Source organism: Lepidochelys kempii, chromosome 1 (assembly GCF_965140265.1).
Source record: "Lepidochelys kempii isolate rLepKem1 chromosome 1, rLepKem1.hap2, whole genome shotgun sequence".
NCBI classification, from domain to species: domain Eukaryota; kingdom Metazoa; phylum Chordata; order Testudines; family Cheloniidae; genus Lepidochelys; species Lepidochelys kempii.
The window spans coordinates 162,710,683-162,736,079 of NC_133256.1; the positions used below are offsets into that span (position 1 = coordinate 162,710,683).

The window sequence follows — 25,397 nt, forward strand, 5'->3', positions numbered from 1 at the left end:
GATGCCAGGGGAGATTTACCAGTGTCTTTAATCAGAGCAGGGACCCTAAATATTGTCATACAAATAGGATATTTTCATCTAAAATTGAGGCTCACAGCAGGGCTATGAAAATAACTGCAGGCAGTTTTTAAAAGATTTAATCCTGCGATAGAATCAGATTATTTTACAGGTTGAAAAGGAATGTGATTTACTAAATTACTTTTCTTGGGTATGTTGGCGGTCCTGCATTGTGTATGAGTAATGATACCATGCTAGCTATGGTACTGTTATATGAGCTAGGTGAAATGTTATGGGTTGAATTAAACCCCCATTGAGATTGATAGGTGTGAACTCACCCTTTAATTAGCATAACTGTAAGCATAAGCCCCCACCCAAGACAAGAGGTGTGTGACCCACCTATCAGCTGTGGCTGAGTATTATTTTGGGTGTTGGAGAAAGAGACCACACAAACTGAGAAGAGGCAAGAGCAGAGAAGGAAAGCAGTACAAAAGCCAAGCAGGAGCCTGTAAGCACAGTGCGTCTGGAAAAGGCTAGGGGGAGTGATTGGGGGTTTGGTGTTGGCTAAAAGACTTGGGGGGCTGTAAATGAAGGAAATTGCTCCTTTTGTTCTTTATTCCTTCTACATTCAGATATCAGGACTTTTGTAAATTTTTTATAAATAAACAAGATTGCATCAAAGGAATACCAGGCTTCAACAATTTCTGCTTCCGGCTGAAACCTCCTCAGGGCCCCAAACTTTGACTGGCTGCTCAGGTCAAATAGGGTCAATATTGTGACCTACTACGTACTGAACACGCAGAACTTGTATTGGACTCATGTTGGGTCTTATAGTAATTCAAGAAGAAACCCCCAGTATCTCTCATGATGGGAGGTCAAACTAATGTAAAGTGGGTTTAATTTTTTAATTTTTAAGTTTAATTTTAGGGGGGAAGGGATAGCTCAGTGGTTTGAGCATTGGCCTGCTAAACCCAGGGTTGTGAGTTCAATCCTTGAGGGGGCCATTTAGGGATTGGGGCAAAAATTGGGGATTGGTCCTGCTTTGAGCAGGGGGTTGGGCTAGATGACCTCCTGAGGTCCCTTCCAACCCTGCTATCCTATGGGTGCCTTCTACTTCTGGTAGCTGAAATCCAACAGTGTACATGACGCAGAAGTAACCAGTACATAGTCATCTGCTGCTTCTCTGACCGAGAAATAATTAGTAACTTATATAAATCAGTAACTTAAGCCCAGTTCAGCCCTGGGAGATCTTTCTGCTGAGGGCTCCCATTACATGCAGATTTCTCGTACGCTATGTTGGGGAAGAGGGACAACCCGCTGCCTCTGTGGCAGTGCTAGCCCTTCGCGGGAACCTACAGGGTCAAGATTCATGGTGGGAATGAATCCGTCTCCACCATTCTCCCACCGCTCTTAAGGAGGTTACACAAAAAACGGTCATGCAGTCTAGGTCCGAAGTACATTTTTTTGCTGTCTCCCTCCCTCTCATGGAGGTCTGTGGGCAGCAACAGCCAGAAGAAACTAGGCAGAACACCTCCAGCAAAGCCAGTCTGCCAGAGGGTAGTGGGGAGAATGGGAGGGCAAGAGCCCGCATGAAAGCACCGCCCATTCTGCAAGGGGAAGGACAGCCGCTCGAGAGAAATTCCATGCTCTGCAGCGATTTCCTCCCCCAAGTCTTGTTCCTGAGGATTGTTCTGTTGTCCTGAGCTTGTAAACTGTTCAGTGTGTTTTCTATGGTCTGGTAGGTGCTGAGCAAACTGTAATAGTAAAGTAATCAGTAATATGTAACTGATTACCCCTTGGATCTAGTAATCAGAAGTTTGTAATACATTACTCTTTTTCTCAAAGCAGCTTTAACAATCCTGTCTGCAAATAAAGTATCTTTCTCCCATTAGTAATTTACATGACAATTCCATAATTCTTTTATGGACAACTCCTGAATTAAACAATTATGATTGCTTTTACAAAGATGATTTTTAGACTGTATTTAGAAAATCTGTAAGAAATGTGCATGGAATATTTTAAATAACCTTCTATTAATTTGCCAGTAAGTTAATAAAGGCTGAAGCCCTCAAGTACACCTCAGTGCTGATTAAACAAATATTGCCAAACTTGCAAGTATAGTTTAATTACAAAAAGACTTTGTACATCATGTTAATGGTGCTGCTTGTAGGTCCTGTCAAACCAGCATTTCTTTTAATGACTGTTTTCAACATATTTTACAATGGGTTCCACAAGTGTTCAAGCACAGGGGTTAAGACTTTTTCAAAGCAGTGTAGGTGATTTAGCCATTCATTCAACACAGATTTTAAATCAAGACTAGATTTATTAAAAAGACGTGTTCTAGTTCCACCAGGAATTATTCTGGGGAAGTACTATGGCCTGTGTGAAACAGGCGGTCATACTAGATGATCATAATGGGTCCTTCTGGCCTTGGACTCTATGAATCATTCAGAACGGAAGCCGTTTCATTGTAGTGGAAAATATGTGGCTAAATTCCTTACACAGCTTACAATACAATCTGCTTGGTCATAGACTGACGGGAGGCTCGTTCATAGAGGCAGGTTTAACGTAAGAGTGGTAGCAGCAACATGTCTTCTTCTCCCCGGCTTGGTAAGCACTGCTTCCCTGCTTCCTCTCAGCTGCTGAGATGGGAGCCCTCCCCTTTCAATCTACTTTTAACCACTACAAAAATAAACCTACTGGAAAAGAAAGTTGTGTTCTTTTTAAGACCCACACTAGGTTGCTTTGTTTAACTCTTCTCTTCACCTGGCTGTATTCTTAGATTTAAAAACCTACACAAATATAGGCAATGACAGTCAAAGAAACTGAATGCTCTGAACCTGCACATGGCTAGCTATCTGTGGTTCTGTGAACATTTGGAAATGCTGTACCCATTTATAGATCACTGGATTAAAGGGTCTGATATTTTTACTCCACATAGTTCAAAACCTGAATGTCCCTTCACTTTGAATGCTAGTGAGAGACTTAGTTTTGTCTGTTTGTGTTAAAATAACGATAACCAGGTCACAAGTGCACAAGCAACAAACCAAATGCTATTAGCTATTTATCCTGTTACAAGAATTATGGTTTAAATACCTCAATGCTATTTCTAATCCGTATTTAATAACATGGCAAAATACCAGCTGAACATTTTACATCAAGACAAAAAACTTGTATCCTTGTTAAATTCTTACAGGGAATTATTGCAACAAAAGAGCATTATATTCTGGAACACATTATAGGTCTGGGAAAAACAGATTAACTGGGATTTTAATGACACATCCTGTTTAACATGATATTTAACATGTTGTATAGCCACATTATTTAATCTACATGCAAAACCTACATTTATAAAATATCTATAATATGCCTTGTAAGAAAACAAAAAGCATTTAATAAGCTACGGAGTGGAAAAAGATGGAGGGGGTGGTGAGGTGGACAAGAAAGCAATCTTGCAATGATAATCCTAATTCCTACACTTGGGTCCAAGTAGGGAAAATGAAAGAAGAGGCTGGTTGTTTTTGAATGGGGGGGGGGGGTTCATTTATTTTCTACTCAAAACAAACATTCATGGAGAATGTTACAAAAAAGGACCCTGTTGGCTTCAGAGGGACCTGGCTCAGAACCTCCCACAAAGCACTGGTAATAGCTGGGTACATTACCCAGTGAAATATTGGTAATGAAAAATACCAGCCCAAGAAGCAAAATGATAGTGGGGATCTGGTGGAAGTGATCTTTTTCCTCTCCTTTCCACTGTAGGCTCCCAGTGCAGAGTATGCTCTCCCCTCTTCTTCCCCCCCACCCCTATTGAAATACTTTGTAATCTGTGGGAATCAATTATTGCTAAATAAACAATTTTGTTAAGTAAAAACATGCTCTAGAAATCCTGCTACAGACTAACCAACCTCAAGTGTTCAAAAATCAGGATTCAAGCCCCAAAACGTTGTAAGTTTGGTTTAAATATATATTAATGACAAATTTGGGGGAAAAGGTGTATTTGCCTGCTGGTTTTTAAATCTTTTGGGTTCATTCAACACACATTTTTAAACTTTTGTATATAACCATAAGGGCTAGGAACCTTATTTACGTAATAAAATCTCAGATTCTCATGTAATTGCTCCACTCCAGGGGCTGGAGGTTCAAGAAAAAACACCCAATATTGCAGAACTTGGAAACACTGCAAATCCCTCACACCTTCAGTCTACAACATTGTATAAAGTAGCCTGTAGTCTGGCTCGTGAGAAACCAAATTGTATTACGACTTGGTTTGGGGTTAAAAGTGTTTGAAAATAGTTCCAGACATGATTATATGTCCTAATGTGAACAGGGTCTAAAGTAAAGAAAGTGGCAGGATTCTTTTTATTTCGCGTTTCTGAGAAACCAAGTCCCATGTAAATAATGATGTACATTTAAGATATTCTATTCTGCTGTTGTTGAACTCATTAATAACGATTATAGTCCTGATCCACTTTCATCCCAGATGAAAAATAGAGTATTGTTATATTCTGAAATTTCTGTTTATGAATGGAAACAGAACCAGAGAGGGAAACATCACAACCACAGCACTGTCAGTCTGCCAGTGCCAACACTACCCTTTCTGAGGAAAAAGAAATAAGTAATCGCGCCCCCCCCCGCATCCCCCATTCATTAAGCTAATGATCTAAAACTGTTCTGTGTCTCTAAGGGCATGGTTATACTTGCAGACGTAGAGTGCTTTGAGTTAAACCAGACTTCTTAGAGTGCAGTAGGGCAAGTGCTGCAATCTGTCCACACTGACAGCTTCAAGCGCATTGGCGTGGCCACATTTGCGGCGCTTGCAGTGGCATTGGGAGCAGTGCATTATGGACAGCGATCCCAGCATGCAAGTGGCTACAACGTGCTTTTCAAATGGGGGAGGGAGGTGGAGAGCGATAGGGAGTGTGTTGTGTGTATGGGGGGGAAGGAAGAGTGGGTTTTTGGGGGGCTGAGAGCATGTCAGCATGCTATCTTGTAAGGTCAGACAGCAGCAGACCCCACCACCACCTCTCTCTCTCACACACAGCATTCCACAGTAATGGTTACTTTTTCTCGGAGCAGATAAGCAGCTGACTGTCAGAAACAGAGCTTTGAAAGGGCATATCCGCATTCCTGTAGTGATTCAAAAACAATGACAAGAGTGGCCACTTGACTTACGGGGATTATGGGACGTTTCCGGAGGCTGATCAGAGCGCAGTAATGCAACACCTCGTTCATGCTGACGCCCAGGCGTTGTAGCCAAAGCCGCAGCAAACGTTATTCCACTCACCGAGGTGGAGTCCCAGGAGCACTCTAGGTGCGGAGTCAGAGCGCTCTACGTGCCTTGCCAGTGTGGACAGGTAGTGACCTAGGGCTCCCGGGGCTGGTTTAATGCACTCTAACTTGCAAGTGTAGCCAAGCCCTAATGTTTTGTAAAAGAAGAACTGGAAGGGGCAAAACTCCTCCCTGTATGATCTGAGCGACAATTTCCTTCCCACACATGCCACGGCTCACTTAATACATAATCATGGAAAGCGGTGTTTATTTCTGAATAAGGCCCTCTCCAGGAAACCTTGGGCTTTCTGCGTCACACATTACTGCATATCATGTGTCACACATTGTCAACGACCATTGAAAGCCTCAAACTATTCATTCATATAAAATGCTATATAAATTTAAATGTATTATCATAAGCAGGTTTTAAACAACTAATTAAAATGACATGCACTGTGTAAAGCATCAACATTTTGTTTACAAAACTAGAGAAACTTAGTTTGGAAAACTAAAAAAAGTTTGCTTAAATGCTAAAAAAAAGTTTGAAATTACTGAAAAATCAATTGGTACGTAATCATTCAACTTCTTCAGTCTTTTATCAGTAAATAAACATAGCAAATGGAAATGCAAACAACTCCTTATCACATGACGTTTTATCAGTTAGCAGCAAAAAAATAATCATATAAACTTCAGATGCCATTTAATTATGCTCCTTACAATAACCTGTGTTCTAACCAAGAGATATGTGATTCTTTTCTTCAGAAAAACTGGCATTAGAGACCACCTGGGGTTACATTGTATTTTAGTCCAAGGAATCAAAATATGCAGAAAACTATGTGGACACTAACAGTGATAGAAAGTCAGAAAGGTCCAGAATCCTCAAAGATATTTAGGCTTCTAACTCCCATTGATTTGGACACCTAAATACCTTTGAGGATCAAGACCTAAATCTCTACTTGTTTCAGTTCCCCATCTGTAAAATGGGGATAACAATATTTGCATGTATTAAGATGGTACTCATTGGAGTGAGGTCTGTCTCTTGGAGTGCACAGTACAATAGAGCCCTGATCTCAGATGGACTTCAGTTCTATTGTCCTATTAATAATAATAATCAATGCAAGGCTGCATACCCTCTGCATGTCCTCACAATCACTAGAAAGACTTTTTTTTTTAACTTTTAAAAATAGGGCTGTGTGTATGAGTCTGTGACAGGTTTGGTCACAGACACCTGCTTGGGACTGTCACCTTACATGCTGAGATTACCTCTGAACCCGTTTTCCCTGCCAGCTTGGGACTCCAGAACCCTGCCTTGTTGAGCCAGACACACTAGCATGCTACAACACTGACCCAGGTCTGGTCCACACACACCAAAGCTGCAGGCTTAACTGAAAATTGCTCAGCAGGTTACCTGCCTCCAGCACCCAGACACCCAGTTCCCAATGGGATCCAAACCCAAAATAAATCCATTTTACTCTGTATAAAGCTTATACAGGGTGAATGCCTAAATTGTCCCCCCTCTATAACACTGATAGAGAGAGATGCACAGCTGTTTGCTCCCCCAGGTATTAATCACTTACTCTGGGTTAATTAATAAACAAAAGTGATTTTATTCAGTATAAAAAGTAGGATTAATGTGGTTTCAAGTAATAACAGACAGAACAAAGTAAGTCACCAAGCAAAAACACGCAAGTCTAAGCCTAATACATTAAGAAACTGATTGCAGGTAATATCTCACCCTCAGAGATGTTCCAATAAGCTTCTTTCACAGACTAGACTCCTTCCTAGTCTGGGCCCAATCCTTTCCACGGTACAGCCCTTGTTAGTTCCAGCAGACATCTTAGGTGGAAAGCAGGGGTGTTCTCATGTCTGCCACCCCCCTTCTTCTGCTCCACCCCCTTTCATAGCTTTGGTCCAAGGTGGGAATCCTTTGTCTCTCTGGATCCCCACTCCACCTTCTAAATGAAAAAGCACCAGATTTAACAATGGATTCCAGTATCCTATGACATGGTCACATGTCCTGTGAAACCCCAGCCTTCATTCTTCGAGAGGTGGCCCACACAAGTAAGCAGACCATTTACAACCAATTGCCCTAGTCAATGGGAGCCATCAAGCTTTCAATCCACCATTAATGGCCCACACTTTGCATGAATTACAATAGGACCTCAGAGTTATATTTCATATTCCTAGTTTCAGATACAAGAATGATACATTCATACAAACAGGATGAACACACTCAGGAAATTATAAGCTTTGTAATGATACCTTACAAGAGACCTTTTGCATAAAGCATATTCCAGTTACATGATATTCACATTCATAAGCATATTTCCATAAAACATTATGGAGTGCAACGTCAGAATCCATGAGAGAGAACTGTAAAAAAACAAACAAAATCATAGAACCATAAAAAAATGGAGACAAAAAATGAAGCACAGCTACTGTGCATGCTATGACTGTAAGCAATGCCACACACACCATGCATGTGAGACACTTGTAAAGCAAGATAACGTTGTGTGACATTCTGTAGTAACCATAAGGCTATCTAACTTTTCCCCCAGTAATAGAATAGTGATGCTGTAGATCGGAATGCCAGCAGAAGTTGTGTGAACTGGTATTTTCTTTCTTTCTACACAAATAAAAAGTGGATCCTCTTCTCCCTGCCCTAAACTACAAAAACATATAAAATTAAACAACTAGCAGAATGCAAAGCTCTGAGCACAGCCCTACAGCTGTTTTCTGCAGCCACAGGACATTAGGGAGGGCTGCTGTTACCCAGATGCATTTACAAAACCAAGGCTAGTCCCTGCCAAACTCAGGGCATTGGCAGCAACGAGATAAGGAGAACTCTTTTCTTTGCCCTGGGAGTTTTGTCTGTGAAGAGTGTAGAGTCACACCCAGAGTAAGGTTAATAGACCTTCTTACCTAGAAGAATGCTCACATGAGGAGCAAAGGTTGTAGGATTGAGCCCCTAGGGACTTCATCCTGCATTCCTTGAACATTTAAAACTACCACTAGTATCAGTTACAAGGATCAAGCCCTAGACACTGATTCAGACCCTGACTCTGTTCATCAAAGTGTTTCAGGCCTATGTGACTAAAGCACGTGCTTAAAGTAAAAACACACACTAATTTGATAAGTGAAAGCAATAAATGTTTAAGAACATAATTGTGAGGACATAAAATGCTTAGGTTTTGATTTTTAATACTTTCTGACTAAAATAATTCTAGACCAAGAAGAAGTCATTTGCAATGACATTACAGAGGACAGATGCTGGAGAATGACACAGTATTATGTGCATAAACTACTCTTGGGGCCTTTACAGACTTCAGCCAAATAAACAAAATTTATACATCTTATCATTTGCAATCCTCACATTACAGGACAGAAAGGGAACTCAAGATGTTTGGAAGGATTGTGGGGGAAAAAAAATCGACACGGGGTGGATTCAGCTTTACATATGTGACCACATTATGATACCTCTATAATTTTGTGGTTGTGTCTTTTAATTTGTCTATTTTTGGAGCAGGGTTTGGGGTGTATGTTGTCAGAATTGGCATTAGTATACCTCAACAAAGCACTAAATTGCTGCATAATGTGTAAGCATGCCTTCAAGATCAAAGTTGCAAAATGAGGAATTTCAGTGTATAGCTTTTAAAGCTATTTTTCAGTGAACAGGTTCAGGGAGTAAATTTATCTGTATAATTTTAAGTGCTAAAAACAGCTCAGAATTGCCCCCCCAAAAAAGGGGGGGAGAGCAATTGTAATCATAAGTAAAGCTGAACCTCTCCCCGTGCTTTTAGAATTAATAAACTGTTTTTTGCTGCCATTGAAACAAAGGATTTCAGTTTCATATCTCCTTAAAACATGTGTAGCTTTTGTTTGCCAAATTTATGTTGATCCTTTTCTCTAAAAGTGTGCCATTTTAATAAACTAAAAAAGACCTCAAAATAAGTAGTCAACTCTATAAGCATCTGCAACCAGTGCACAGAGTACACACAATAACCTGAAGAGTTATGAAAGGAATTCATAATGCCAGCTCCTCTTAAGCTGTATTATGGTATCCTAAATTGCCACACTCCATCCAACAAAATAGCTGAGAAAAGGCAAATGCTTGTGGGAAGTTGGCCAGTTTCCTGCTTTGTGAGAGTCTTGGGAACAAAACAGAATCCCTGGCTAAAGTGTTTAACTACTGCACACAATTGCCTCTGCAAACTCAGCACTTCAAAATATATACAAGATTTGAAACTGCAATACAAATATTTTATAAATGGCTATTTGACAGGAATTGCCTGGTTGTGATGGACAGCCCCAGGTGGCCAGTTTGAATGAAAGCACAATTTGGTTTTGTTCTGGTTTCATTAAAATAAGCTAGTTGATGGATAGTTGCCCTTTCCTCACCCATTCCCTGATGTAAGCTTGAGCTGTGCTTATGCTCTGCCTGGGGCAATGATTCTCTTTTCTGGCTACCTCCTTTTTAAGTTCGACTGGCTGCTATGATATGAATTATGGGGCGTGATTGGAAGACCCTACAATTAAGGCTACATTTCCTTTTTAAGTTAGACTGGCTGCTATGATATGAATTATGGGGCGTGATTGGAAGACCCTACAATTAAGGCTACGTTTTAGTCACAGATATTTTTAGTAAAAGTCCTGGACAGGTCACAGGCAATAAACAAAACTTCATGGCCTGTGACCTGTCTAGGACTTTTACTAAAAATACCTGTGACTAAAACTTGGGTGGGGGGTTCGGGGGGAATGGCAGACCAGGGGGCACCGCAGGAGCTGGTATGGTGACCCGGGACCCCACTGGTGCTGGTGGGGAGGATTGATAGGGCTGGCAGGGTTCCCTACCCGGCTCCGAGTCCCTGAAGCTCCTAAGCAGCAGAGGGGCACAGGCTGCCGGGAACTGCAACCAATAAGAGCTGCGGGGGCAGGGCCTGCAGGTGCAGGCAGGGTGGAGCTCTTCCCACCCCCCTCCAGCCCCTCCACTGCCTAGGCGCTGCAGAGCCATGCCAGTGGGAGCCCCCCACCCCAAGGTAAGCAGCCCCCTGCCCCTAGCCCCCTCCTACACACCCGAACTGCTGCTCCTAGCTCAGGGGCTGCCCGTGCTTTAGCAGCACCAGGAAGAGTGGAAGTACAGAACCAAATAAAGGCATCTTGTCCCTGGAGGTTTGGTGATTTTAATTAAATATGTAGAGAACAGGTAGGATGCAAGAGAAGGAGGGACGGGCTATATTCATTAAGAAGAGCATGTAGAATGAATGTGGAAGGAAGAGGGAAGTTGGAACTTTAGGGAGTAGGGTTGCCAGGCATCTGGTTTTTGACCGGAACCCCTGGTCCAACAGGGACCGTGGCAACTTTGTTAAAAGTCCAGTCAGCAGTGCAGCGGGGGCCCGGGGATAAGGCAGGCTCCCTACTTGCCCTGGCTCTACGCCGCTCCTGGAAGCGGTTGCCAGGTTCCTGCGGCGCTTATGCGCTGGGGCAGCCAGGGACTGGGAGGCTTGGTGCACTATCCCCAGTGCCGGCTCCACAGCTCCCATTTGCCAGGAACAGCAACCAATGGGAGCTGCGGGGATGCGGCAGCACCTGCAGGCGCAAAGACAGCACACACCACGCAGAGCCACCTGGTCGCCCATGTGCCTAGAAACCGCAAGGACTTGGCAGCTGCATCCTCAGAGCTGCGGTAAGCGCTGCCGGGACACTGCACCTCCTCCCACACCCCAATCCCCTACCCCTCATCCCTGGCCCCACCCCAGAACTCACACCCCCAGCCAGAACCCTCACCCCACCCCCTGCACCCCAACCCACTGTAACAGCCTGGAGCCCCCTCCTGCACCCCAAACTGCTCATTCCCAGCCCCACCCCAGCGCCTGCACCCCCAGCCCAGAGTCCTGACCCCCTCCTGCACCCCAACCCCCTGCCCCAGCCTGGTGAATATGAGTATGGGGAAGAGCGAGTGACAGAGGGAGAAGGGATGGAACAAGCGGGGCCTTAGAGAAGGGGCAGGGCAGGGTGTTTGGTTTTCTGTGATTAGAAAGTTGGCAACCCTACTCTTGCACTCTAACTCTCTCCCAGACCCCACATGCCCACCTGCACCCCAATCTCCCTCCCCTTTTGCACCCAAACTCCCTCCCACACCACAACCCCCTACCCCAGCCCTGAGCCCCAACCCGCACTCCAAACCCCTTGGCCCCAGCCCAGATTCCCTCCTGTACCCCAAACCCCTCATCCCCAGCCCCACCCCAGAGCCCACACCCCCAGCCAGAGCCCGCACCCCTCCCATATCCAACCCCCTACCCCAGCCCTGAGCCTCCTCCCATACTCCAAACCCCTTGGTCCCAGCCTGGAGCCCCCTCCTGCACCCAAACCCCCTCCCCCAGCCCAGAGCCCCCTCCCTGAACCCCTCATTTCTGGCCCCACTTCAGAGCCCACACCCCCAGCTGGAGCCCTCACCTCAGCCCTGCCCCAGTGCAGTGAAAGTGAGTGAGGGTGGGGGAGAGCGAGCGACAGAGGTAGGAGGGCTGGAGTGTGTGGGGGTGTGGGGCCTCAGAGAACGAGTGGGGCAGGGGTGGGACCTTGGAGAAAGGGCAGGAAAGGGACGGGACAAGGGTGTTCCATTTTGTGCAATTAGAAAGTTGGCAACCCTATTAGGGAGGAGGTTGAGGAAAAGAACCGGGGACCTTTTCCACTGTTGTCTAACCTAATCAAATGTTCCTCTACTCACTCCACAATGTCATGTCCTGGCTTTGCATTTAACAAATCCAGTCACCTTAGGCAAATCTCAAATGATTTGCTTTGCTCTGGATCAGCAATGCAAGCTTATCTGAACTTTCCCAAAAACTTTTAGTTTGCAAAATGGGCTCAAAGCTTCACAATAAGAGGCCTTTTGTGAGATTCCCTGTATTTCATATATTAACAAGAACAGAAATCCATAAAAAACAGGGCAATGTAACCCCACATACTTGCATATGTATTTATACCCTTTAAAGGTGATCTAAATTCTGGCCCCCGATAACAATGTGTCTGTATCATAAAGATTAAAGTGATTTTTTCTCTTTTTTTACATATATTTGTTTGGGTAACAGAAGTCAGTTGCTCTCCTCATAAACCATACTCAATCAAATTGATTTTCACCAGTATATAACCCCATGGATGAGCAAAAATCCAAATCTGAGGTATAAATCTTTCCTCTGTGATTTTCCTGGAAATCTGCATGTCAAACGTCAGATACAGAGTGAAGTACATCAGATGGGAATACAGGCTGTGATTTTTTTTTCCAATGGAATTTGAGCACCTAATTCCTACGGGCTCCTTTGAAAATCACAGCCACAGTACTTAAAGAAAGATATTAAGTCCAAATAATTTAATTTTAGGATAGTCTTTTTTCTTAATACATAGGCTAGACCACAGTTCCATAACTGGATCTATAAACATTTCATGGAAAGTAAAGGTGTGACATTGCACTCCATATGATTTTATGAAAATATCCTAATGAGTGTAAATACAATGTAACTGGAATATGCTTCATGCAAAAGGTCTCTTGTAAGGTATATTACAAAGCTTATAATCTATTGAGTGTGCTCATCCTATTTGTATAAATGTATCATTCTTGTATCTGAAACTAGAAATATGAAATATAACTCTGAGATCCTATTGTAATTATGCAAAGTGTGGGCCATTAATGGTGGTTTGGAATCTTGATGGCTCCCATCAACTAGGACAATTGACTGTAGATGGCTCTGTTTATTTGCAAGCCTTCCTGTGAGACAGGCTCCGACGAATGAAGGCTTGGGTTCTCACAGGACATGTGACCATGTCACCTGGTACTGGAATCCATCTTAAACCTGGGGCTTTTCCATTTAGGAGGAGGGGTGGGGACCCAGAGAGACAAAAGATTTCCGCCTTGTGCCAAAGCTATATAAGGGGATGGAACAGAACAAAGGGGGCTGCAGTCATGAGAAATCCCCTAGCTACCACCTGAGCTGGAACAAGGCCTGTATCAGGGGAAAGGATTGGGCCCAGACTCGGAAGACATCCAGCCTGTGAAAGAAGCTTATTGAAACATCTCTGAGGGTGATATTTTATCTGTATTCAGCTTCTTACTGTATTAGGCTTAGACTTGCGTGTTTTATTTTATTTTGCTTGGTAATTTACTTTGTTCTGTCTGTTACTACTTGGAACCACTTAAATCCTACTTTTTGTATTTAATAAAATCACTTTTTACTTATTAATTAACCCAGAGTAAGTATTAATACGGGGTGGGGGGGAGACGACAAACAGCTGTGCATATCTCTCTATCAGTGTTATAGAGGACGAACAATTTGAGTTTGCTCTGTATAAGCTTTATACAGGGGTAAAACTGATTTATTTGGGGTTTGGACCCCATTGGGAGCTGGGTATCTGAGTGCTGGAGACAGGAGTACTTCTTAAGCTCTTTTCAGTTAAGCCTGCAGCTTGTAAGGGGACATGGTTCAGACTTGGATCTGTGTTTGCAGCAGGCAAGCGTGTCTGGCTCTAACAAGGCAAGGTACTGAAGTCCCAAGATGGCAGGGAAAATGTGTTCAGAGGTAGTCTAGGCACATCAGGTGGCAGTCCCAAAGGGGTTTCTGTGATCCAACCCATCACAAAAGGTTCCTCCTCTTCTGTATTATAAAGCATGCATCAGGTGAAATATCTGTAAGCATGGTGCAGTAGCTAGTTTTTTCCTACTCTTTCTTTCAGTGGCCAAAATGTGTCTGCCTTGTTTACTTTCTTGTGTATCAGAATTCCTGATAATTCAGCAAAATTCTAAAACTATAGGGCCAGATCCTCGGAATCAGCTATTTGGTGCACAATACTTCTCAGGAAAGGTGCAATGAAGGCTGGAAATCAATGGAGTTACTTCAGATTACACAAATGTAACTGAGATCAAAACCTCACCCATTGGAAGGATGAATGAAATGAATCACCCCGTGAATAAGAGACCAAAAAGGTTACAAAGATTGGATGAAATCTGTTATTTTAATCTTAGCCTTTTGAAGAGCTCTTAAGATACACCATTTATTGTTAACCAGAATCTGAGCAAGAACAAATTTGATGGAAGATCCCGTACTGAAATGAGTAGTCCAGCTGTTTGAGTTCTGCACTTACAGCCAAATTACTAGACCCTCTGATCTTCAGAATCACTGAAATTTGTAGTTAAAACTATGAGGTTTAATTTTGATCTTAAAAAGAAAAGGAGTACTTGTGGCACCTTAGAGACTAACCAATTTATTTGAGCATAAGCTTTCGTGAGCTACAGCTCATGAAAGCTTATGCTCAAATAAATTGTTTAGTCTCTAAGGTGCCACAAGTACTCCTTTTCTTTTTGAGAATACAGACTAACACGGCTGTTACTCTGAAACCTGTCAATTTTGATCTTACCTGGAATAAAGGTGACTTGCAAGTATGTTTTTAAATGAACCAGGTGTAGAATTATGTCCTGAATATCCTAAATAGTAAGTTTAAAAGCAGTATTCAATTCCTAGGCAATTTTAAACTTACCAGAGAAGATCTGCAAAGACACATCTGGTGGTTAGATGCCCACATCCCACAGAAAGTCAATGGGAGTTAAGTGCATCACAGCCATTTGTGCCTTTGAAAATCTCCTTCACCCTTCTTTATGATTGTTTTATGGCCCCTGAAGTCACAGATCCCTGGTTCCCATGAGTGATCTCCCAGTATGCCTGAGGATGGTGACAGTACAGCCACCAAGGAATCCAGCTGAAGCATGAAGGTGCCCTAGAATGAGATAGGTAGCTGTTTTTACTACACTGGACAGGTTGGCAATTTAATTTTTAAATATTATGAGGTGTCTGTTGAGAGATAATGGTGCTGGTAATTCAGAAAAATAGGTAACAATGGTAACTTTTTAATACTTTATGTAAAGATATGCTTCAAACTAATGTTTTCAGGTATGCAACAGACTTCCTGTGTATCCCTGTATTATTGTACCTGTATTTTTAAATATCTTGAGCCCACTCTGAGCCACGATGGGGACCCACCTTCTCTTTCCCATCCCTTCCCAGTGGGCAGGAGGAGTACAGAGAGACGGTGCAGCTCCTCACAGCAGTAGAGAGAAAGAGGCATGATTCCTTCCAGCAGTAGAAAAGAGCGGGGCTCCCTGTACTCTCGAATGCTGTGAGTGGTTTGGTGAAGGGGGAGATGCTGGGCTCCCAATACAGTACTGCTCTAGGATGCCAGGCTGAGAGGTGGAAAAACAAGAGACCAGTCTTAGCTAATAAATTTAGTCCTTTACCAAGTAGGTGTACAGTAAAATGTTCGGATCTGGTTATATCCTGCCAGTGAAGTCATTAGAATGACGAATGCATTATTTTCAAAGCATTCTTAAATTACTAATGTTAAATCAGTCATGAAAATGTTCCTCCTTCCTTTTAGAAGTTCACAAATATTTCAATTAACTATGCTTAAACCTTATATTTTTGGATTATAAGCAAATTCACATTCTTATCCTTATTATGTCCGGCTCTCCAATTCTGATCCCTCAGATATTCTACAAGGACTGGAATCATGCTCCAAGTGTGGTTTGCCTTTGCAAAGTGACTTTATGAAAGTGACAACATGGGATTCTGCATTTATGATGTCTCAATGATAATCCGTATCAAATACTATCAGTTTTTGACATACAAAAATATGTTTTTCTGACTGGCAGCCCTTCAATCTCTGCTTGGGATTTGAAAATCAGAAATTGTTCTCATTAATACTGATGAAACCGCTGCCACATTATGACCTTAATTACACCTGTGCAATCCTGCTCCATTTGTGGATGGATCTATGATCATAATACAAAACAAAAAGGAAGTTGCATAAGTGGCCCTACAAATGGTAGTTAACAGTTTACTCAACCTATGAGCAAAAATAGAATGGAGTTCTCTCTGCCAGATCTGAGTTGGCCCTGCAGGGCTGACAGCAGTAAAAATGTAACTGTCATTAAAGAAAGCACAAACGACTGAATATGCACAGGGTGCAGATCTACTGAGTAAGAAGGTAACATTTTTTCACGGTCACTTTTCAGAGTAAAATTGTACTACACAACTTCTGCTGTATAGATTTCTACTTTGTCCCAGAAATATTAATTTCAACTCTAGCCTCCACATTCAGCTAATGGAGATCAATATGGTAGAGATAAGTTATTTCCAGTAACTTTATATCACAACCAAGCTTGTATTTTAAGAAAAAGCTGTGGGGCGGGGGACATAAAAATAGAGAACATTTATCTTTTCAGTATGGCACTATACAGTACATTGGATATTCAAAACTCAATAGCACTTGTAAAAATAGGGTTTTTCCCCTGTTTTTGTTTGCTGTTTGTTATAGACCTAGCTTTATATATGCAGTCCTAAGCTTCAAGAAAGGGGGAGAAATCAAGGCATAAATTGCTTGGTCTTCTGGATTCATTGCCAAACGGTGAGTTTTTTGTTCTGACTTCATTCTTGTGCTGGTGGATGAGACTGGGTCAACCCATGAATGAGTTGCACATTCTGCGTGGGAAATATTACTTCCAGTAAGTTAAGACCCAAAGTGGCCCCTTGTTTTCTTTGTTTATAAGACTAGCCCTGACTTGGTCAAACTATTCCATGCTGCTCACTGTTGTGCCTGCTAAATGTGGTTGTTGCCCTCCAACAGTGGGGGACTTGGTTTTCATGGTGCTGACCCAAGGGTCTACCCATGCTGGTCTGACTTCAGGATCAAGGCCATACTTTGTAAAACTGAGCAAGTAGGCAGAAATTAATTTCAGGTAACATGTCATAAATGTTACAGTCTTTTTTTATTTTGCCTGGGTTTTTTTTCTAACCTAGATTTCACCTGCTTGAATTATAGGTATTTTGAACGTATGTAAATTGTGTATCTTTAACTGACATACTAACATATTACACAGCAACATGGGGTTGGTTGTTTTAAAAAAGAAAAATTTCTGAATCCAGAATTGCCACATTTATCTACATTTATTATCTGAAATTAATTTCAATTTTCCGTATCTGTCAAACACTTCCTGATCTTTTAGCATAAAACATGCTATATAAATGTGACATATTATCAATGCTCTTAAAAAGGAATTTTCTATTTTCTTCCAAGTAAGTCCCTATAATGTCACACCTTATGTATTTTTCTCTAGGGGTAACTGTGGTGTATCTTCTATCTCCTCCTCCTTTGGAGATTTTAAACTCTCCAGGGACCTTTAACAGGTATTTCTCTACTTCACAAAATGTTGCGAGAATGAATTATCACATTCAAGTACTTCATGTGCTCAGATACTACGATAATTAGCACCACAGAGAAGCCCCTGAACAATCCAGAGTGATACCTAGATTCTCATACACGTTTCATTTAAACATATGGAGATATCTAGACAAAAAAGGCAAAACACATCAAAATAGTTGTCGGTGAAAGACCTTACTGCCAGTTTTGCACTTTCCCTTTTCTTGTTGGTAAAAAAAAAAAAAAGGAGTACTTGTGGCACCTTAGAGACTAACCAATTTATTTGAGCATGAGCTTTCTTGAGCTACAGCTCACTTCATCGGATGCATCCGATGAAGTGAGCTGTAGCTCAAGAAAGCTCATGCTCAAATAAATTGGTTAGTCTCTAAGGTGCCACAAGTACTCCTTTTCTTTTTGCAAATACAGACTAACACGGCTGTTACTCTGAAACCTTTCTTGTTGGTGTTATTATTAATTATTGTAACTATTAGAATGATAAAACCACTATTTTCAGCACAACGGAGAGTGGAAAACTTTGCACCATGACTTTATTTAACCAGGAAGAAATGAAAAGTCAAAGGAAATTTATCTCGGGATTAAATAATAACCAAACCATCTTAACAAAACTGGATTTGCGTCTGGCAGATTTAAATGACACTAGTAACAGCAAATGCACAACCAAAGGCTCTCTCCCGTATAGCTGCGCTCTGTAAGGAATATGGGGCTGGGGGGGGGGGCGACTAGATAGAGCTCCCTCAAACTACTCCACGTTATTGTAACGCTGAGCTGCACAGTGTCACCTTTTTTGGTAAAACTGCATACACATATGGTTGGACAGAGGAGTCACTGCATTCATTTAGGCTGTGTCACAGGGCGATCGCTTTATCTAGATCTCCCCCGACCACCCGTAATTATAGGAAACTGCTAACACCAGCCCATGACCGGCAAGCATGATCTACACAACAAATCTTCCCCAAGCTTGAGGATCGCCAGCAGGGAGCCGGCTACTGGTCTAAGGGAAGAGCAAGGGTACAAGCGGATTGACTGATCAGGCAGTTTTACCTTGACGAAGAGGGAAATGTCATGCTCTTGCGCCTCTTCCCCGGGTTCATCAGGTGTGCTCGCCTCCTCCTCCTCCTCTTCTTCTTCTTCCGCTCCCCTGGCCTGCATGCCGTTCAGGTTCATGGCTTCCTCGCCTCTCTCCGCTCCCGCAGGCTCCTCGGGGTCTCCGGCTGCATGCGGCTCTGTTAGGTGGTTGCTCAGTTCATCCCCACCTGGGGTGCCCTCTGGGCTTTCTCCTGTAGCAGCGTCCTCTGTACTTGCGTGTTCTGCTGCTGGTGGTATTTCCTCGGTGGCATGGCCTGCGGCGTCTCCTGCCGCGGGGGGTACTTCGCTTGTCCCAGTGCCTTCGGGATTTGCTCCCGCTGGTGCAGTGCTTCCCAGACTTTGTCCTGCCCCAGTTTCGTCCTCCCCTTCCTCGGGCTTCGCTTCTGCCGTTGCATCTGCTTTGCCGTCCTCTTCCTCTCTCTCCTCCTCTTCGCGCTCTTCTCCTTCGAGGGCTCCTTCCCCCCCTGCCACCTCCCCAGGCTTTTCTTCCTCTCTCACGTCCTCCCCAGGGTCTCCTTCTCCTTCAGGGTCTTCTTCCTCCTCGGCAGCCTCTGCAGGATCTTCTGCCTGGGGCGGTTCTGCCCCGGGGGCAACCCGTTCTGCGCCTCCCCCTTCCGCGGGGCTCGGCCCCGGGCTCTCCCCTCCGGGGCCCTCCTCCGCGGGGGGCTCTGCAGGTCTTTCGCCCTCCCCGCTGCCCCCTGCGTCTCCTTCGCCCCTTTCCGCCGCGCGCTCCCCAGCTGGGCTGTGCGCGGGGGCAGGCTCCTGCAGCTGCCCCTCGGGGCTCCCTGCTCCTGCCTCCTCTTCCCCCGCTCCTCCCTCCCGCGGGCTGCCCTCGCCGCCCCCTTCCCCGGGCGCCTCCCGGTCCTTCCCTTCAGCTGCTCCTTCTGCTGCATCCTCCTCCGGCCGGGGCCCGGGGGGCTTCGCCGCCGCCGCCACCCCTTCCTCGCTCCCTCCCTCCTCCGGCTCTTGGGAGCGCTCTGGCCCGAGCGGCTCCGGGCTCTGCGCCCCGCTGAGCCCCACCGCGGAGCGGGGCTCTTCTGCGGGAGAAGGGGGGCTGCTCTCCATGGCAAGGGGCCGGAGCGTGGGTCCTGCGAGAGGCGCCGCCGCCGCCGGGGACTCCAGCCGCTTGGCCATGGCGACTCCTCGCTGCACCCGCGGGGATTAGCGACTGGCCCGCGCCCAGGGCCAGCAGCACCTGCTCGGCGCCCCAGAGCGCCACGGGGCCGTCTGCGCATGCTCCCTAGCCGCCGCTGCCCTAGCTCGACCCTAAGTCGCCCTCGGAACCGGCTCCCCGAGCCAGGCGGGGACAGCCCGGGGGGGGGGGAGGGGGCGCAACACCAGGGGGCGACATAGGTGCTGGAACTATCGGTGCGGGGGGGGGGGGGAGGGGGTTGTCACTGCCGCACCCCCCTGGCTTTCCATTATAGACCAGCTTCGCAGTTCGGTGGAATGGCTCTCAGCACCCCCACTGTACAAATTGTCCCAGCCACCCTGCGGGGCGAGGGAAAAGGGAGACACGATAGAGAAGATTGGGGAGTGGGGGTGGGGAAACGGGGGATGCAGGGGCAGAAATGGGGGCTTGGGAGTAGGATGACCAGATGTCCCGATTTGCGGGTCTTTTTCTTATATAGGCTCCTATTACCCCAACCCCCCTCCTGATTTCTCACACTTGCTGCCTGGTCACCCTAGCTGGGAGTAGTTGGGCTTGCGGTCCTCCTTAGCCATTTTATCTCTGCACTGAGCTGTGGCAGCTAAGCTATTAGCTAGCCCCCTCCCCCCCCCAAGACTCAGCACTTTCTGTTGTGGGGTTTTTGGGGTGAAAAAGGCTTCCCGGCCAATGCCGTGCTGGGACTCACAGGGCTACAACAACACTGCTTGGGGGGAGGGAGCGGAGGAGCCAGTAGCCCCTCTGCATGCAGAGCACAGGCAGGAAACTGGTGGGGAACTGCTGCTGGCACAAAACAGACGTGTTTCTCTAGGACCAAACCCCTTGATTTTTTTCTCACCGGCGGGTCAGAGCTCTCAGTGGGCAACACGTGTTCGCTAGAGCAGCCAAGACACTTAGGGATCGATCCTTCACGAGGATCTTGGCCGCAGTCAAATCTGCGCCGCGTGAGTTGCTCTGCTCCCAACTCGGCACCTAAATACTCTCGGGTTCAGCGCAGCAGGCCTCCCCGGCAAGCTCCCAACCGGGGACCGAAATCCGCTCGCTGTGCTCGAGCTGCATTTGCTTCTCCGGTTCCCGCTCTGGTTTCCCCTTGCCAAGTTTTAATAACTCGCCCTTTGCTGCCCTTCAAATATCCTGCCCTTGCCTGACTACAAGTGTTTGGGACGTATCCTGCCCACAAGTCCTTGAAGCAACCTTCATACCTTTATTGTGCTTTGGGCAGGATGTAACCTTTTGGGTGGCCTGTTATTGACGAACGTAAGAAAGTAGCCCAAACTGTAACTGTATCCCAAAATGCTTCACGGAGTTCAATAATAAAACGATTGGGCTACAGTATAAACAATAGCCAAGGCAGAGGGAAATGAAGAAGAAGAAAGCTAATTCTACAGATGATATTTGGAAAGAAATGGGAAGCTAATGCTTATAACGTTGCAAAGGTGGCGACAGGCAGACTTGCAGGCATAGCTGATGTGGAAAAAGAGGGTACAGAGGAAAGAATGGCACCAAGGTTACTGTGATTGATAGCTAAATTGGGATATCTGATTTTTCATTTTGATTACATTTCTGAACTCCTGTATGGGAACTAAACTCAAGGCTCTGGATAATATGGCCAAGAATAAGAAGGTGGATAGCAGAGAGTACAGAACTGAACGTCATGGGCTAAGGATTGTGGTGCAGAAGTGGAGCCGCTATCATAGCTAGTGTGGTTTGATAGCTAGAGGGAACCAGAGTTGCCTGCATAGCTATGTACACGGTCCAGCAGTGTTCCACAGTGCCACAGGCTGCAGTGAGAACAAGGAGAATGACTTCATTTGCATAAATCCAAGTTTATCAAACGTACCAGTATCCATTCAAATTGTTATCTATTTGGCAACGTACATCAAATTCTCAAAATTCTTGTGCCAAAAAATAACCACTTGATCACCGAGAAGCAGAAGAGCGCACAACGCCGCAGGTCCTGTGCAAAAAAAATATTTAAAAAAAGACAGCTAAAGAACACTTACATAATTTCAATTGTTTCCTCGAAGCTGAAGTATATTCCCAAACAGTTTGTGGGCTGCGCTAAGTTTTTTTTTTCCTGAAGCAAACCTACTTTTATATTAATATTAACCTTGCATAAAGCAGTTCAAGTATTTATACCAATTTGCATGCAGTCATAAGAATGAGCATTGCATCATGCTGTGAAAAACACTAGCCTTGCAATGCTTACTCTAAGTAGCATTCAGATATTATCTAGCTATATATTACAATAATACTCTGTACGCGTTGTGAGTTTACAGACTGAATTGAAATGGATACAAAAATATAGTAAGGCGGGATTACCAGTATCTTTAAATTATGATAGGGATACGAAGATTCAGGGTGCATAAATTCGGTTATATAGCACTGATTTAGGGTATCTCAGCAGTTTTTTGCTTGTTTGCTTGTTTTTTTGTACTTCTCTTACTCATGGCATAATTTAAACGTTTTACAAAGTTTTTAGCTGTTTTTGTTATAAAGATAACCTTCCAATTAATGTGAATTGATGTGAACATTTGTTTGTAGATGGTCTGAAATTAGGGATTTCGGAGAATTGTGACCAAAGAGAGGTGTGACCAGAGAAGTCTAGTGATGACAATTTAAATGCCAACATTAACTATTTCATGGCTGATCAGTTTATCAGAAACATCCTCTCATCTTCTTATATGCAGGGCTGGATTCATTAGGAGGAAAGGTCTCCAGGAATGAGATGCCAGATTTTAAAGAGGAGAGTAACTGAGTTTAAAAATAAGAGTAACAGTGTTTCGGGGGTAGAGGGAGGAGAGATTCTTAGCATAGGACTCTGGGAGAGATGGGAAGAGAGAAGAACTGGAGTCTGGAGAGATAATAAGATCTGGGAAAGAGTGGAAGATCTGGAGGAATAAATCACAGGATGAAGTGAAAGCTCAACTCTATTTAAAACTATTCAGTAATGATGCAAATAAATTACCATATAACTTATTAAAAAGAAAAGGAGTACTTGTAGCACCTTAGAGAGTAACCAATTTATTTAAGCTTTCGTGAGCTACAGCTCACTTCATCGGATGCATCCGATTCATCGGATGCACTCCTTTTCTTTTTGCGAATACAGATTAACACGGCTGTTACTCTAAAACCTGTCATATAACTTAGTAGTAGTTTCCATGTGTTTATAGTAAGTTTAATGGTGAACAAAAAAAATATATAATGGTGGGATAAAGAATAGCTTTGCTCTCTTAGTTTCTCAGGTCACTAGCATCCTTTGATAAATGTATAGCCTCTTAATTCATAGTCATTTGTGAGTATTTCCATAGCTCCATTTGTCTTATCTCTGGTTAACTGAAGATTGGTCAGGTCCCCCAGTCACCATGCACACCATACATTGCTCCCCGAATTATTTTGCAAAAGTTTCAGGTGTTACATGGAGTGCAGCTGAAGACAATAGTAAAGGTAGGCCACTAGCCTTAGCCATCATGTTGTCTGATCTGCTTGGATTCAGGTTAGATGGCAAAGTGGCTAAAAGGATGATGATTAGTCTACCGTGGTGCTCCCACCAGAGCTACAAATTGTGATGCAACAATCAATGGTACAGTCATAGTGGGCAATTTGTAGACAAATGCTAGTGTACACACAGCCATTGAAGTAAACAGATTGACTTCACTGAAAGCACTAATGAGGCCCCACTTGTTTAAATATATAATTAAACATAGAAGAAATTATCTTGCCAAAATAGGGTCCCCTTCACATGTTAGCACCACTATTTCTCCTATTTCATAACACACAAGGAGAAACAAGCTGTTGAGGTAGCTGCCCACTGATTGTATCCTTGTTCCCGTTTTGCTTATAGGCACATACACATATACAAAACAATTACTTATTTTCATATATCACAGTGAAACCCAGTTGTTTCTATTGCCATCCATATCTTCCCTTGCACCTTTTATCAGTTTATTATTCTAAAAACCAGCTTGCTTTCCCTTTTAAAATTTAAACTTGAAAAATATATCAAACAATTTGAACTCTGAATTTTCCTAACGGTTTATTTTCTTTTCTAGTCTATTTCTCTGAATCTGGGATCTTCCCCTGTCTCTGGTACTTCTTTACTGGCTCGCTATCAGGGAGGGAAGGGGGTGAGGCAGAATTTGCTTAGGCACCTCTGGAGATTTTCTTCAGGTTCTTCGACCTTGCTTTTCACTTTCATGGACCACTCCAATGTCCTTTCAGATGTCTTGTTTGCCTTTCAGCCTGACTGTGTATTCCTTCAACTTCAGCACAGCACTTCTCAGCTTCTGTCTGACTCCAAAAATCCACTGTGTTCAGCAATGTTCTCTTAGTAGCTCCTGAATGGTCCCTTTGCTTCTGAAAGTGGGTATTGCATGCTTTGTGCTTTTCTTAAGTGGTGATTCCTTACCAGTATCCATGACAATCCAGTTTCAATCAGCATGGTTCTCTAGTTTTGTGTGGCAATAGGCACCATAGCATCCTGTTAGCTCCTACTCGTTTGTTCTAAGTGCTTATAGGAGGCTTCTTCTTTCAAACTGTCCTCTGGATAGCAAATCTTCACTTGTCCAATTGTCTATTTTAGTCTTAATTTCAGTTTGTCTTCAGATTGCCATTCCAACATGGTAGCATGGAAGATCAGCTCTGCACCCAATCAAGCCCTTTGTTTATAATGGATTTAGAATGGAGATGAATTTTGGCTAATGGGCCCAAATTCAATAATGATATAAGTTATGCGCCAAGTGTAAATCAGCCAAAGATAGGTGAGTTGGAAGTAGGTTAGTAGTAGAATTTACACCATTTTAGTCATGAGTGGGTGACTGAAAAAGGATAATTTACACCAGTTTGGTATTCTGGGATGGTGAGTGTGTGGCAAATTATATCTTTGCTTAGGTGGGTGTAACTCCCATTGTTTTCAATGGAAGATGAACCCACCTTCTTCAAGCTGATTTTGGCCTACTACGTGAAAAATAATTGGCTCTGGCCAATGCTCATTCATTGTAGATCAGTTTTAATTTCTATATTACCCATACTTCTGTATCTTTCTGAAGGCTGATCTGTGGGTCTCAAGCAATCACTGGCTTTCAAGGTTAGCAAAAAAACTTCCAAAGATTAACACTGTTTGCTTATAAATGTTAGGCAATTTTACATACAACAATAGATTAGCTATTTAAATACTTGTGAGAGTGAGACAAAGGCAAAGTGGAAAAAGACTACAAGCTGACATTGGAAAGCTGTTAATTATTATCTTTGTACCATGGGGAAGAGCATAGGTACCGTATAACATTTAATAAAATTGGCAATTTTATGGAGAAATGGATAAATAACTTGTGACAAATCCCATTGTATTCTCCTTAATTATAATCCCATAAATGTTTCTCACCATGACATAGCTAAGGTTTGGCAATGATATTTTCAGACATCTAGCGAACAGTATTCTTCGAGTGCAAAGAAAATAAATTTTTGGATGGGTTTTTGGACACGTTAAGTGTTGAATCAAGATCTTTTGTGGATCCAGGGTAGATACATTAACAATGTGGTTTGTGCATTTTTTGTTTGTTTTTTCAAACTGATTTAAGTACTTTTCCTCTATTCTTTCTATACTGAAATCAAGTAATCTATT

At 43.6% G+C, this 25,397-nt stretch overlaps 1 protein-coding gene across 2 annotated transcripts in view; it reads right to left on the reverse strand.

Moving 5' to 3' along the window:
* Positions 1-19,821, reverse strand: part of CLIC6 (chloride intracellular channel 6) — a 51,286-nt gene extending 31,465 nt beyond the window's left edge. For both annotated transcript variants that reach the window (XR_012161033.1, XM_073361411.1), the window contains exon 1: positions 18,565-19,821. Coding sequence is in view for 1 of the 2 variants with exons in the window: in XM_073361411.1 (XP_073217512.1) it covers positions 18,565-19,743 (1,179 nt within the window). In the remaining variant the exon portion in view is untranslated. The remainder of the gene's footprint in view (positions 1-18,564) is intronic.
* Positions 19,822-25,397: the final 5,576 nt, after the last annotated feature.